Here is a 15,204-nt window from a genome sequence, read left to right as displayed (position 1 = left end):
AAGGCATTTAAGCTTTCCCTTACTCACTGCTCCACAGTCACAAGAATTGCAGCAACATCACTACAAACCTTGCTTAAATAGATATGGATGTTTTAAACCAGAGGCCAATACAAATGGCATGTTCTGTCCCAAATAACTGGGTTGTTTAATGCATACTTTCCTCTTAAAAGATAGGCAGTGTGTTGAATTGTGGCAGCAAAGAAAAAAGTCTCTAATATCTCATCACAGTTATGTCAGTCCTCGTGGACTTGAAGCCGCTTGAACATTCCTATGCAACCACGGCATTCAAGCATTCAAGCTATAGATGGAAGTCCCATCTGCGGAAGCACCCAGTCCCATCTGCACACAGTCCCTCCTGTTACAATAATTACACTGTCCATCATGAGCAGATCTTATTTATGGTATCGCAACTAATCATCACGTTATCTTGGGCTTCCCATGGATACAACTCAAGAACTCTAAAATCTGCTGGTTGCACAAGTATATCACCCTGTGGTCTGTGCATTATCACCTTTACTGCCTTCTGTCACCCCAGATCTGTGTGGCTTCTACTTCTGTGGAAAGCTCTAATCACCCTGTGACCCACTGACATTCCACTCAAACACCTTCATGAAGTTTGTTTACCTCCACACTGCTTTATGACTGTGCCATTACTCCGCAGAACCACACCTCCTTGCCACTGAATCTACCCACTTCCCATTTTGACTATCACAGGCTCAACCAAATCTCCATGAAATATAAATATCCCTTAGCCCCGGTTCCATCCACACTTGAACAACTTTGTTTAGCTCAGATATTCATGAAGGTAGACCTGCACAGTGCATATAATGACAGTCATAAAGCAGTTACACCAGAGTAGACACACAAGAGGGTGCTGTCTTGTCACAACAAAAAAGAAAAGCCTAGCTTAGACTATTTCTTCAAAAATCCTAACTCCTATTGAACAAAATAGTGACTCTAGGAGAAGAGAGCTGTTGGCAGTAAAACCAGCCCTTGGAGAGTGGTGCCACTTGCCGGAGGGGGCCACTCATCCGTTTTGCGTGAAATAGACACGAATAGAAATCACTTGCACCTTTTTACATCAGGTTCCTCTTTCATGTCTCTTTCAACTACTCTGCAATCATGACTCATTAAGTGGGCATACAACATAACCACTGGCCACCAAGGGATCCAGCCAAATGACCACCTGCAGAAAGTGGTGGCCCAACATGCTCACAGATATACACTGTACAGTTTCCTCATCTCCTGCTCACATGTTGCTGTAGACTTCATTACTGAACTTCCAGAATCTCAGTGTCACACCACTCCTCTGGTGTTCAACTTCACTCCACCTCATTCCTCTGCCTCAACCCACTGCCTTTGCCATCACTGAACTTGAATCATTTATTCAGTTGTTCTGGGATTCCAAAGGACGTTGTCAGTTACTGAGGCACTCAATTCACCTCTCAAATCTCACAGACCAATCCAGGAGATTGATCGCGTCTTAGTAACACTTTATGGCAACATCCAAGAGGATTGGTCCTGGTTTCTGCCATGGAGCAAATATACACAGAGCTCTTTATACAACCCTCATCCAACTAGAGACAGAGTCTGGTTGGCCACCAAGGACTTCCATCAAACCCAAGCCTGCATGTTTAATCACACACTGCTGTTTGTCATGACTCTCACACAGGAAATAAACAGCCAGTGGACATTCAATCAGTGTGAGGTAATGCTCAGGGTACCTTACCTGAACTTTGCTTTTTCTCTCTTGTTTTTAGAAACTTTTTTTTGTTTTTATATTCTTATCTCATGTTTTGGAACAGCCTTGATTATTAAACTGCTTAAACTGAAAATACATCTGTCTCAGCCCCTGTGGTCTGACATACAACAACATACAGGAAGGGATGCAGCATGGAAAGAAATATATTATATTACAACTTCATGGTGTGTAGCTAGCTAATATAGCATTGAAACGCTCTGTTCATCAGGTTTATTTTTGTGTTATGACAACATATCTCTACATATGAAACTCATCTCATACTTTCCAGGCTTTCTCCAAACATGCCAGAACATTTCATTTAGGATCTTCATCATATAATCTGATTAACAAACTGCAAGTCTGTTATAGAATTCTTATTGGGATTATACTTGTACAGTATGACATGTCATAAGTGTGACAGACCTCTTGCATTGCACAGTGTAAAGTAACAGTAGGCATCCAAACTACACACTTTCACTGTTGCTCTGGTGTAAACACACTCCATATCAACAAGACCATGATACACATCAGGGTAAGGTGCTTGAACCATACAGTTTAAGTCTTCTTGCTCACATTCTTGTTTATAAGGTCCAGAAATTCACTGTTCAAAACAAATTATCTTAGAACAGATTTCAACATGCCTTTTTCCCCCAAAAAGTAAACTAATGAATGGAAACCAGGTGAGAAAGAATAAGTACACTCTACTAATTAAGAGAGTAATCTTTAAAACCAAGTAATTAGGTGTTATTAATGAAATGTTAGTTAGAGGCCTAATGGCTCTCTCAGAGCTCTGTGTCCGTTTTGAGTTCCTTGTCCTTACTGTTGCTCAGGTCATATTGACTGACCCTTATCAGATTGTAGATGGTGACTTCTTTATGTAAACTAAGGTAATGTTTAGTGTCATGAAAAGGTTAGCAAAGTCATAATGATAATAAAGATCAAGACAGAAACACTTACATAAAGAAACACTAGTGCTAGAATGCTAATGCAGCTAGAAGTAAGCTTTCTGATGTAGTAACTCTGGAGAGCCTTTTCATTTGGATACAAATCCCATAATTTTGGCTTATTTCATCCATATCCTACTTCTGCCCCTGAATGTATGTAAATTTATGCATAAGTAGACTAATTAGCATAAACTGTAATTGTTGTAATGAGCTACTGCACATGTACTGTATATATGGATTTTGCTGTCAAGTTTAAACAGCTTGTGTATTTTTAGTTAAACACACAATTTTTTTTTAATGTTTTCTGAAACCCATTTATATTAAATACTATATTAAAAAATATTAAATATGAAAAAAATGAAAGCAGGTCAACATAAACAAACAAACAAACAAATAAATAAATAAAACTGGATTAGGAGGATGGGCTGTATATTACCTGGTGTGAGGGTTCGGGAGATTTCTGGCCAAGAGTGATGGACTCACTTCATTTTAATTAAACAGCATTTTTTCTGTGTGATATCGATAATCACCTGGATACCATAGATCTATTTTTTCCTCAGTGTGAAACCATTTTATTTTTTCCTTGTAATTTGGCTGCAGATTTTGTCCTTTTAGAGGCTGTTCAATAATGATTTTTACTGGTAGAGATGTGAGTCAGAATTTAGCTGTGTGAAAATTGCCTGTTTTGTGGACATCTTCAAATAAAAATCAGCTGTCATGTTTGTTGACTTTATTTCCCAGTGTGTCCTCATGCCTGTACTACCTTCTGGCCCTACATTTAGTACTGCTAGAATTCCTGCTTGCATTTTGCACACAATATACTTTCTCTTATAGGACAGAAACATGTCTAATAATCTATTCTCTCTCTCTCTCTCTCTCTCTCTCTCTCTCTCTCTCTCCAGAAATCCTTCTGATGTCCAGTCCTTCTTGATCCAACCTTGTGCTCTACTTCTGCTTGGATCCTCCTGTATCTGAGAATCACTCTTTGATGCTTAACATGGCTTGTTAAGGTTTGCTGTAAGATTGTTGTTGATGGTGCCACACAGATTCCTTTAAAATGGCTGTGGATACTTTTGAAATACTTTCTTAAGATTACTTAAGTTTATGCTAAAGAATCATTCATTATTCAGATGGATACTATAGAACTAAATCCACAAACGTTAATGAAAAAACAGACTCTGTTGCTCATACTAAAGATCCTTTCAGCATTCACTCTGTTTGATTCAATAGCATAGTTGTACAGTTGGACTGTCTGGGTTCCCTTTGGAGTCTGGTTCCTCTTAAAGTTTCTTCCTCATGACTAAGATTCAAATCTTAATCCATATATTTAATTTAATCCATATATATATATATATACATACATATAATTTATAACGCTGCTTTTGTGATAATTATCCACTTTAGCGCACTTAAATAAATAAAATTGAAACTGTGAATTACAAGGAATGTGATGGTATACGAGCATCGCAGTCAGTATCAGGCCACAGACTGAATCGATTCAACTTGTCTATAATACGAATTTGATAGGAATTGATCAAAACTGTAAAAAAACAAGCTCATGGGGGTTTTGGATGTTATTATGTTGACTCAATGTTGTTTGTTAAACTGGATTCATAACTCCATAACATGGTTACTAGGCAGACACCAATGCAACTATACCTTACTATACCTATAGCTATAACCTAAATATTACAACATAGTTTTGGTTAAAAAAAAGAAAGAAAGAAAAAAAAGAAGAAGAAGAAATAAGAAAAAGAAAAAAGGGGGAAAAGTCAAATTAAAACCTTCATTTTTGTTTTGTTCATTTTTCATTGTAAAATTCAGACCACTTCACTTTAAACAACTACTTCTGACTGCGCTCTCTCTCTCTCTCTCTCTCTCTCTCTGTGTGTGTGCGCGCGCGCGGTGTGTCTTTTGAGCAAACGAAAATCTACGTCATCTTAGCACGCCGGTGAGCCAGGTTACTATAGAAACAGTTTTGTTTACTAAGCCGGTTCATGTGGACAGCAGATCAAAATGGCTGAAATACAGTTGGAAATTATTGGTTTATTAAAAACGCAAAATTTTCATTCGGCTAAAAGTGTTGCAGAGGTAATTTTTCGACTAAATAAATCTGTGTTTGTTATTATTATTATTATTATTATTATTTATTAATTAATTTATTAACTTATTTATTTTTTAACGGAGTGGCTAGTAAAGAATGTTAAATCTGAATACAGGGACTGAAACACAAATTCCCAGCCTCATTTGCTGACCCTATCATTCACCCGTTGCTTGAAAGTGACTGGAATGTCTACATGAGGAATAAAAGAAAGGTAAGGCTCGCGCATGGTTTTGCATTTAACGCTACTTTATTTCGGGTGAATTTGTCGTGGATGTTGTGGTGACAGGAGCTGAAGGGGGAGATGTGGCACTACTCCGGTAATGTCCTGTGCTTGCTGAACGAGAGTTTGCTGGGCGATGAGAAGCAGCTGGTCAGTTGGGCGGAGAAACAGTGGACATTCACCTTCTACCGTCCACACGCGCTGTACGCGGCTCTCGCGCAGGAGTATTACACCAAGCACCTGCTCAGCACAGGGGTAGGTACACTCAGGGAGCTTCAGCACGGTCACTCTGAACATCTGTCTGCCTTTCTGACCCTCACACAGAGGAGGTCAGTCTAGTGCCAGGGCTGAGTGCAGATTACATTACCGAGAAACCTGCTTTGGTGTGAGTCAGTGAAAGATAAACACACACAATAAAGTGTTATTTATTTAGTGTTTATCTAGCCTACAAGGTTTATATGATATAATTTTATTGTGACACTTCTATAGAGTTTTTTTTTACTATGAAAATAGCTTTACCTGTGTTGTCTGTTATATCTCTGTAGATTCAGTAGTGTTCTGTCAAAATCTTTTGCTGGACATGACTTTTATTTGTTAACTATGAGCCTGTCCTGTCCTGCCCTGTCTTGTCCTATCCTGCCCTGTCCTATCCTATCCTGCCCTGCCCTGCCATGTCCTGTCTTATCCTGCCCTGCCCTGCCCTGTCCTGTCCTGTCCTGTCCTATCCTATCCTGCCCTGTCCTGTCTTGTCCTATCCTGTCCTATCCTGCCCTGTACCATCCTATCCTATCCTGTCCTATCCTGCCCTGTCTTGTCCTATCCTGCCCTGTACTATCCTATCCTATCCTGTCCTATCCTGCCCTGTCTTGTCCTATCCTGCCCTGTACTATCCTATCCTGTCCTATCCTGCCCTGTCTTGTCCTATCCTGTCCTATCCTGCCCTGTACTATCCTATCCTGCCCTGTCCTATCCTGCCCTATCCTGCCCTGTCCTGTCCTGTCTTGTGCTCCTACCCTGAGCATGGGGCAGCATGATTTTCCGGCCCCAGTAGCCTTTGTTGCATTTTTGATAACTCTATGGATGAAATGATGTCAGAACATTTAGAAAAGGCAAATAACTGAACAGCTTTTATCTGTTGAATAGCAGCATATTATTATTATTTTTTTAAATCGGGCAGTGTTTTTTTAAGACAGGGCAGTGGTGGCTCAAGTGGTTAAGGCTCTGGGTCGTTGATCAGAAGATCGGGGGTTCAAGCCCCAGCACTGCCAAGTTGCACTGTTGGGCCCTTGAGCAAGGCCCTTAACCCTCTCTGCTCCAGGGGTGCATGTATCATGGCTGACCCTGCGCTCTGACCCCAACCTCCAAGGATGGGAAATGTGAAGAAAAGAATTTCACTGTGCTGTAATGTATATGTGGCAAATTATAAATTATTAGTCACTTGAAGTATTAACATCGCAACTGGATTAAAATGCTGTGAATGAGTAATGTTCAAAGATTAACATGTTTCTGCCACGAAAACCAGTTTTTAATTTCATTTTAAAATATGTTTTAATTCAACAGGCAGAACGGTCCAGTGTATTATTATTTATAGTGGGCTTACTGGTTATTCAATTCAAGTGTACAGTGAAATATGCTAATAACTAAAAAAAAAAAAAAACTTTAATAATACATATAATAATTTAGATTTGTGTATACTTGTGTAAATTGTGATTTTCACCAGTGCAACAACATAAAAAACACTTACCCTCAGGGCTATGCTTCACTGACCCCACTTTCAGAATCACTGATCTAGCTAAAACAACAGAAACAAACCACTGAACAAGAATAAAAAGGCTGATCATTATTCACTAACTGCTTACCAAATTAATCACATCATGTTCTTTTCAGCCATTTCTGAGCACTGACAGTAAGTTACTATTACAGGATTGTCAGAGTGACTTTTTTTATGTTTTTAATAAAAAATCCTATTCAGTGTATCTTTAATTACCAATAAGCCATTCACACCAGCTGCAAGCAACAAAGTTAAACAGTAGAGGGCAGTAGTGTGATATTTTGCTAGATTATTTAATACATTAGTAGTCATGCTTGCCATCTATCTTTACAGCATATCTTTGTATATATGGATGTTGTGATTGGAGACGAGGCAGTTGGACGAATGCTGTTTGAGGTAAGATCTACTTAACAATCAAGTCTGTATGAAGTCTACACTTAATTTTATCCATTTTTTCTGAGATGTTTGTGTTTTCCTCAGCTCTTTTCAGATCTGTGTGCAAAGACATGTGAAAACTTTAAAGCCCTGTGTACTGGAGAGGCAGGCACTTCTCAAAGCCAACTCACACTTTGCTATAAGGACTCCTTATTCCACAGAGTCGTGCCGAATGGCTGGGTACAGGGAGGAGGTACTCTACTCATGAGCTTTGTATCTTCATTGCAAAAGAAAATGAATAAAAATCAGTTAGAATTTGATATTTCTTGCCTGTATTACAGATATTACACTACAATGCAGAGGTAATGGTGGGGAATCCATCTATGGACCAACATTTGAAGGTACAGGATTAAAATCCATGCTGCATTTGGCCACAAATCTTTAAAAACTGTGTCTATGATAACTTTCTGCTTCATGTTGCATATAAGATATTCATTGTATACCCTCATAGTATACATATAATATACAGGTAATATTAACACCAAAAATAAATAAAAGCATCAATAAATATGACAGAAAAGCATTTTAGCATTGGAAGACAGAATATAATTCTGTACAATAGCAGAATGGGTTCAGTTTTATCTATTTATTGTAGATTAATGTGTCTTCTTTAAAAAAAAATTCAAATAGAATTAGCTAAAAAAAACATTTTCCAGAAATATCTGTGAAATTTGTAATGATTTTTTGTATGGAAACAGACTGATCATATAATCAGCATCTGATGCTCTGTTCCCAGATGAGAATTTCTCAGTGTCTCACAACAAGCGAGGTATCCTGGGCATGGCTAACCGAGGTCCTCACACTAACAGCTCTCAGTTCTACATCACACTACAGCCAGCGCTGTGGATGGACCAAAAATATGTGGCCTTTGGGTTGGTGTTCCAGCCATAATAACTTGGAATTGTTTGCAATTTGTTGTTTTTCAGTTGTTTGCATCTGTACATTGTAGATATGTAATGTGCATGAGAAGGGAAACTGGGATTAATTACACATGATAACTCAGACAAGACTTGAGACAAAAACAGAGGAGAATATAAATAGATAAGGAAATCAAGAGAATTAACTCCAAACAACTGGACTCACTAAGGGAAGCACCAGTGACGGGACAGGGGCAGAGACAAGACTAGAATTCCATGATACAGTCAAAGTGGACAAAGTACACCATCTTACAATTCTGCCTTTTTATATGTCAGAGCCTAAATAACATTTGTATGGTCCACAAAACAAAAACACACTAGATTTCAATATGTAGAATTGTAAATAGGTAGTAGAAGATGCCTTTGGTACATTACAGCACAGTAGAGCTCTTTCTTTTCACATATCACAGTTTAGGAAATTAGGCTCCGAGTGCAGTCATTAAGATTGTGATTATTAGCCAGGTATCACTAATGACATGAAGAAGATTAGTTAATGATCAAGAAGTGTGACTTTTGTCAGTTTGATGATCTGGAGCACTCCGGTGTGTGTCTACATCATGCCAAGAATAAATGACCACAAAGATCAGCCACACCATCAGAGATCCAACGTATTGCTCCTCAATCTGGACAAGAATATATAGTTATAATGGCATCACCAAACATTATGATCTTCACCATTCTACTGTGAGAAGGATCGTTTACAAATAGAGAGCCTTCAAGACAACGGCTAATCTTTCATTAGTGAACATCCCAGCAAATTCAGTCCAAGTTCAGACTGTTTAATGTTCAGAGATGTCAAGAAAAAAACTAAGAACTACAATCAACTGGCATTTGTAGCTATTCATGATTGCCTCCAGCTTGAATCTTACAGAAACTGCTGACCTTAATTTGAAGTTAATCAGAATCAGATCATTGATGATGACATGACAGCTGGATGATAAATACTTTAGAACATGAGACTGAATGTGATTGGTTCATTGGTTATAAAAGGGTGTACACACTTATGCACGAAATGATTTATCTTTGATTAATTTTCTTATGTTACAAAATGTGGCATTTAAACGTTGCATTACATGCATTGCATTATAACGTGTCACATGCACACAGTCGTTCAAGATGAGCGTAGTTATCATAACAGCAGATGGGAAACTACATCTGGAATGAGATGCTCAGCAAGCATGTGCACATGTGCGAGTATTATGGTCAGGTGTTCACAAACATTCAGCTATCTAGTGTATCTACAGGTATATATATATATACATATAAATCAATATGTACATCTAAAGTGCTCACATCAGCCTTTACTGAATTACCAGAAGTTACATAACCTTAGTGAAGTACCAATAGTGTAAACTTTGCCACACTATCACCATTATCACCATTATTATCAGAATTAAACAGAAGTGTAGGCCCTGTGTGAGAAATAATATAAATGACCTTCAGTCTTTGTAATTTTCTCTATACTGCATTTTCCTCTTTCCCACAGGCAACTTGTTGAAGGCACAGAGGTTCTCAGGAGACTAGAAGAGGTTCAAACTAATAACGAAAGGCCCAAACAGGACTGCAGGATAGTCACATGTGGACTATTTAATCCTTGACCAATTGTCATGGTGTAAGATTCAGCTGTGCTGTATACCAGGATCTTACTTCAAAGCCTTCACATTAAAAATAACCCTGTAGAAGGTTTTGTATTTTACTTCAGTTAGTTTATGGTCATTCATCTGAGTGGTCATTCTTCTAAATTAGGTCAGACAGGATAACTTTACACTGTTAGGAATGCAGTTAAAGAACTTACTTAAGCCATAAAGCTGTTATCTGGCATCTGCACAGGAATAAACTTTTGCTTACTAAAGGAAGTATGTGTGTTCATCCCATGAATAATTTTATTTTGGATATTCTAGCACAGTAAATTACCTGGTGATCTATTATTCATGCTACATGATACTGTGTGGAAAAAATATGATTGTAAATTGTATATGTACATAAACATACTCTCTTAATAAAGACAACAGAGTCGCATTGTATAGCTATATCATTAGTATGCACATGCACCTCCTGAGGCACGAGAAAAAAAGGGGGATGAAGAACTCTGTAACTGTATGAGTTTTACCATTATCTTTTACCATTACTGCTAGTATTCCTACTATCACCACTACTGTAAAGAATGATATTAGTAAAGAAAAAAAATAGAAAAGTTTATATTTAAATGATTTTTGCAATAATTAAGTATATGACTATTTTAAGACCCTTTCTGTGAGATATGGGAACAATCTGTGAGAGTTAAACAAAAAGGGGTCAAGGAGTTTGAACTTTTTCCATAAAACATAAAGAGAGAATTTGGGGATTTCAGTAATGTCCATAAATGTAATTTAATTCTTAGATTTAGAAAGTTAGTATTTGTATTCATTTTCATTTTTGGTCAGGGTCAGTGTGAATCTGAACCCTACACACACACACACACAAATTAGATATGTGCACCTTAACACACCTATTCTGCCTATCTCCATGTTTTTGGACAGTGGGATGAAACCAGAGAACCAGGAAGAAACTCAGGGAGAACACAAAACCCGAGAAAGACGAGCCCTGAGCCATCTGGACAGCAGGAAAGGAAATTATGTCAAAATGCTGTTTGTCGACTACAGTGCAGCGTTTAACACCATAATTCCCTCCATACTCACCACTAAGTTGGAGATCCTGGGCCTCAGCCCATCTCTGTGTTGATGGATCTCCAACTTCCTGCAAGACAGACCTCAGGCAGTACGGGTGGGCAACCATGTCTCACCCTCACTCACCCTCAGCACTGGAGCCCCCCAGGGTTGTGTTCTGAGCCCCCTGCTGTACTCACTGTACACCTTTGACTGTGTGGCCACTTCCAGCTCCACCAACATCATGAAGTTTGGGGACGATACTGTGGTGGTGGGCCTGATCTCCAATAACAATGAGACGGCCTACCTAGAGGAGATTAAAAACCTGGAGACATGGTGCCAGGTCAACAATCTCCTCCTGAACGTCAGCAAGACTAAGGAGCTGATAGTGGACAAAGCACAAAGCAGGAGAGGAATTGCCAGCCCCTCACTATCGACGAGACCCCAGTGGAGAGAGTGGACAGTTTCTGGTACCTAGATGTTTACATCACGCAGGACCTGACATGGTCCTGCCACGTTAACACCCTGGTGAAGAAGGCCCGGCAGCGTCTTTATCACCTTAGACGCCTGAAGGACTTTAAACTGCCCTCAAAGGCGCTAAAGACATTCTACACCTGCACCATTGAGAGCATCCTGACGGGAAGTATCACAGCCTGGTTCGGGAACAGCACCAATCAGGACAGGCAAGCTCTCCAGACGGTGGTGCGATCAGCCAAGCGTACCATCCGCACCGAGCTTCCTGACCTGGACACCATATACAGCAAGTGGTGCTGGACCAAGGCCAGGAAGATAATGAAGGACCTCAGCCATCCCAACAATGGACTCTTCTCTCTGTTGAGGTCAGGGAAACGTTTCCGTTCCTTGAAGGCAAACACAGAGAGAATGAGGAGGAGCTTCTTCCCGCAGGCCATTCAGGCCCTCAACCAGAACACCTAGAACCTGGACTTTCTGGACTTACTCCCACACGACATGACATTTTACCACAGCTGATTGTTGCACATGCAATAATTGCACTACTTTGTACTCTGCACTACTCTGTACACACAAATACACTCTCACTGTACATCTTTTCTGTACATCTTTGTGTGTACACTGCACTGTCACTTTACTCCCTGTTCAATTGGACATTTATATTTGCCTTACATATACATCTACATATAAATTTATATATTTATCTTACATATGCACACTGTACACACTGTATTCATTTGCTACACCATTTCAGAGTTGACCATTTTATCTACATATATGCATATACTGTATCTTCTATATATTATAGAGTCTACACATGTATATTTATTTATATATTGTTTTATTTTTCACATATACTATATATATACTATATTGTACTGTATTATATTAGTGTATTATATTTTTGTTTTTAGATTAGTTTTTTTTATTTAGTTTTTATAAAGCAGTTTTATATTTGTATACATTATATATTATATTACTATTTTTGTTACTATTTTTATTATTATTAGTTTTTATTTTATTTTTCATTATTTATAATATTTACTGCTATATTGATATACTACATATATATATATATATATATATATATATATATATATATATATATAGGGGATATAGTTAAGAATATATAGGGAAAAGTAGGGAAATTAAATGGTAGAAGACACAAACGAAAATAACTTGAAAGTCAAGTGTCAGATATGCATATATATACATAGACATATATTTGCATATGCATATCTGACACTTGACTTTCAAGTTATTTTCGTTTGTGTCTTCTACCATTTAATTTTCCCTACTTTTCCCTATATATTCTTAACTATATCCCCTATTTTTCATGTCCACACTTTAAATTTTCCTTTTTTACTCTTTCTTTTTTATGTAGGACAGTCGTAAAAAGCATTTCACTACATGTGGTACTGTGTATGATTTCGTATGTGACCAATAAAATATGAATTTGAATTTGATCAGGGTCGGACCCTGGCCACCGTCCCACTCTGTATGGGAAACAAATGTGAAGGAAATTTTATTATTTAATTTATATGCTCAGAAAAAAAGGGTACTAAACTGTACCATTCCTCATCAGTAAGGTGGTACCCAAAACCTTATACATCGTGTTTCTTTAATATATACAGTATCTTATGCACAGTGTACTTAAAGGTACAGTTTAGTCTCAGTGATAAAAACCTGAGATATTATTTGTTGAATTAGAATGGTGTGAATCAGCTGTCTGTATCACTGTCATGTTAAGATTTTGTTAAAGGATTAGTATATACAGGATATCATTACTTTAGTGTTATGTGATTGGGTTGAAGATGAGCAGGAAGGTGTTATGTTTATTGTGAGAGAGAGAGAGAGAGAGAGAGAGAGAATATTTAATTTCTTAAATAATAACCATTCTCATTAAATAGCTGCCCACACCGTGGCGTCATTACACCACCAGCTCATCATGACCCGCCTCTGGTCCTCCTGGTGTAATGTCCGTCGCCTTTTTTGTTCCATTCCCAAATTTGCATGGGGGCGTGGCCAGCGCGTCTGTGCGTCTCTTACGTGTTTTACGTAAAGCAGAAAAAAGCCTTTGCGTCAGTCTCGGAGCCGCGCGAGGGGACTCCAGCGGCACGCCGCCGCTTTTTGGGCGCATTGATCATTACACTAAAGAGGAAAAAACCCTTACTTGCAAGTTCTCTCGCTCAGTATATGGAGATTGTTTTGATAGATCATGTAGGATCGGTGTGTTTTATTTTTTTATAACTTGCGTTCTTGTTTTTATATTGAATTAGTTTTTTTTGGCTCGCGCTCTCTCCTGCAGCGTCCCATTGATTACCTCCTGCTTTGTGGTCAGCCGTGTGTGTGTGAGTGTGTGTGAACTTCTCACAACTCCCGATCGCACCAACCGCCGACTTTGCATAAATTTACAGAAGCGTGAAGATCATCATCAGAGGAGCCCGGCATTATGAGGTAAGGAGAAAAAGAAAAGCAGTGCGGCTGTCAGTCTAAAGTGTGCTGTGGATCTGGAGGTGTTTATGGAGTCATGAAGCTCGGACACATTCAGACCTGATGGTTTCGACACCGTGATTTGGGTTTATTTTTCTGTAATACAGACCGATGATCTAACTCTGAATGGACATGAGGGTTTGTTCACAGCTCCATCGGCTCAGGCGGCTCGTGCAGTCGTGTTTCTCGTGTTGCTACAGTAACCACACCGATATCTCACACTCACACAACCTGTTCACTCCACACACACACACACACACACACACACACACACACACACACACACACACCCCGGCTGAGCACAGAGCTACACTTTTACACCCAGCAGAAACATGGCGTTATTTTCTAACCTCAATGTTTCATTCACTGCGAGCAGAAAAATGCGTCTGTCCATCCGCTGTGTCTGTTTTGTTGCACTAAAAATATTTGTTGTATAGATTTCTTATTAGTTTGTAATAATCTGCTTGTGATTATGGAAGTAAAAATGTTTCAGATTAATTATACAGTGGAACAAAAAGGCTATCAGTGTGCAAGACATTAAAGTAGAATTTCAGGACAGAAGTTGGAAAGGTGAAGTGCAGATAAGATTCAGGGCCTGAGAAGAGGCTTTGTCGTCGTTGCCAAACGGTGTGGCCTTGACTCTGTGAATGAGCTGAGAAAGTATACACACACACACACACACACACACAACTAGGACACTGTTAACATTACACAAGAGGACTAATCTAAAATTCAAGAGTTGAAAAGTTCGAGACATTTCTTTGTCTTCGAAAAGCTCTTAATAATGCTTGTCTAACAGTCCAACAGATGTGGGCTTTGGAGGTGTGGGTGTGTGTGTGTGTGTGTTGGGGCTTCAGGGCATGCAGCAGGTCCGGTGGTGCTTTTGTAACACCAGACCTGTTATTTATAATGTTTGCCTTTAATAGGAAAATCTCCTAAATGTTGGTCCTGTGGAATGATTCAGACCCAAGGACAGATAACTGATTGTCTTTTTTTCCTCAGAGTGTGTTCCTCAGGGGGATAAACCCCTAGTTAGTCCACTAGCCGAGTGAAAACCCCTCAATGCAGTGTGTTGGCTGTCTGAGACAAGGCTAGGACGAGGGTGCGAGGAGGCGGCGTGGCTCAGACGCATGTGCTCGTAGTTCCAGGTTCATCCTACATAACACGAGTGCAAACGTTTAAACTAGCAATATAACTGAGGAAATCTTCTCTTTCACCAAAGACAATAAAATCTAGGGCTTTTTTTTGCTCACCAAGCAACTAGAAAAAAATAGCCTGCACTTGAAATCTGATGATCAGCCATGCCTTATTATGAGTTTCTAAAACTGCTGTTCGTCCAGATCTAATTCAGCCTCCTTACACTTCTTCAGAGTATCAGTGTTTTCACACCTTGACAACAGAAATTAATATCGAGGATTCTTTTGTAAAGATGGACCAGATTGTGGTAGATAAGACGCCCTTAG

General features: G+C 38.9%; 2 protein-coding genes across 3 annotated transcripts in view; both read left to right on the top strand.

Moving 5' to 3' along the window:
* Nucleotides 1-4,638: 4,638 nt before the first annotated feature.
* Nucleotides 4,639-10,151, top strand: ppil6 (peptidylprolyl isomerase (cyclophilin)-like 6). Of its 2 annotated transcripts, XM_058378679.1 has the most exons (8): nt 4,639-4,776; nt 4,905-5,000; nt 5,076-5,264; nt 7,114-7,176; nt 7,261-7,408; nt 7,497-7,556; nt 7,952-8,087; nt 9,619-10,151. In XM_058378679.1, the coding sequence occupies exons 1-8, from the start codon at nt 4,702-4,704 to the stop codon at nt 9,728-9,730; spliced, it is 879 nt and encodes a 292-aa protein (XP_058234662.1). In that variant the 5' UTR covers nt 4,639-4,701; the 3' UTR covers nt 9,731-10,151. The 2 variants fall into 2 exon arrangements, with proteins under 2 accessions (XP_058234662.1, XP_058234663.1); XM_058378680.1 differs by lacking the exon at nt 4,905-5,000 and having other exon boundaries at nt 4,690-4,776.
* A 3,171-nt stretch (nt 10,152-13,322) lies between these two features.
* Nucleotides 13,323-15,204, top strand: part of enah (ENAH actin regulator) — an 81,555-nt gene continuing 79,673 nt past the window's right edge. Inside the window, exon 1 of the mRNA XM_058379120.1 lies at nt 13,323-13,705. Coding sequence (XP_058235103.1) covers nt 13,701-13,705 — 5 coding nt within the window. The 5' untranslated portion in view covers nt 13,323-13,700. The remainder of the gene's footprint in view (nt 13,706-15,204) is intronic.

This window comes from Hemibagrus wyckioides, linkage group LG25 (assembly GCF_019097595.1).
Source record: "Hemibagrus wyckioides isolate EC202008001 linkage group LG25, SWU_Hwy_1.0, whole genome shotgun sequence".
NCBI classification, from domain to species: domain Eukaryota; kingdom Metazoa; phylum Chordata; class Actinopteri; order Siluriformes; family Bagridae; genus Hemibagrus; species Hemibagrus wyckioides.
The sequence above is the reverse complement of the archived record's forward strand: the minus strand, read 5'-3'. Positions and strand labels throughout refer to the sequence as shown.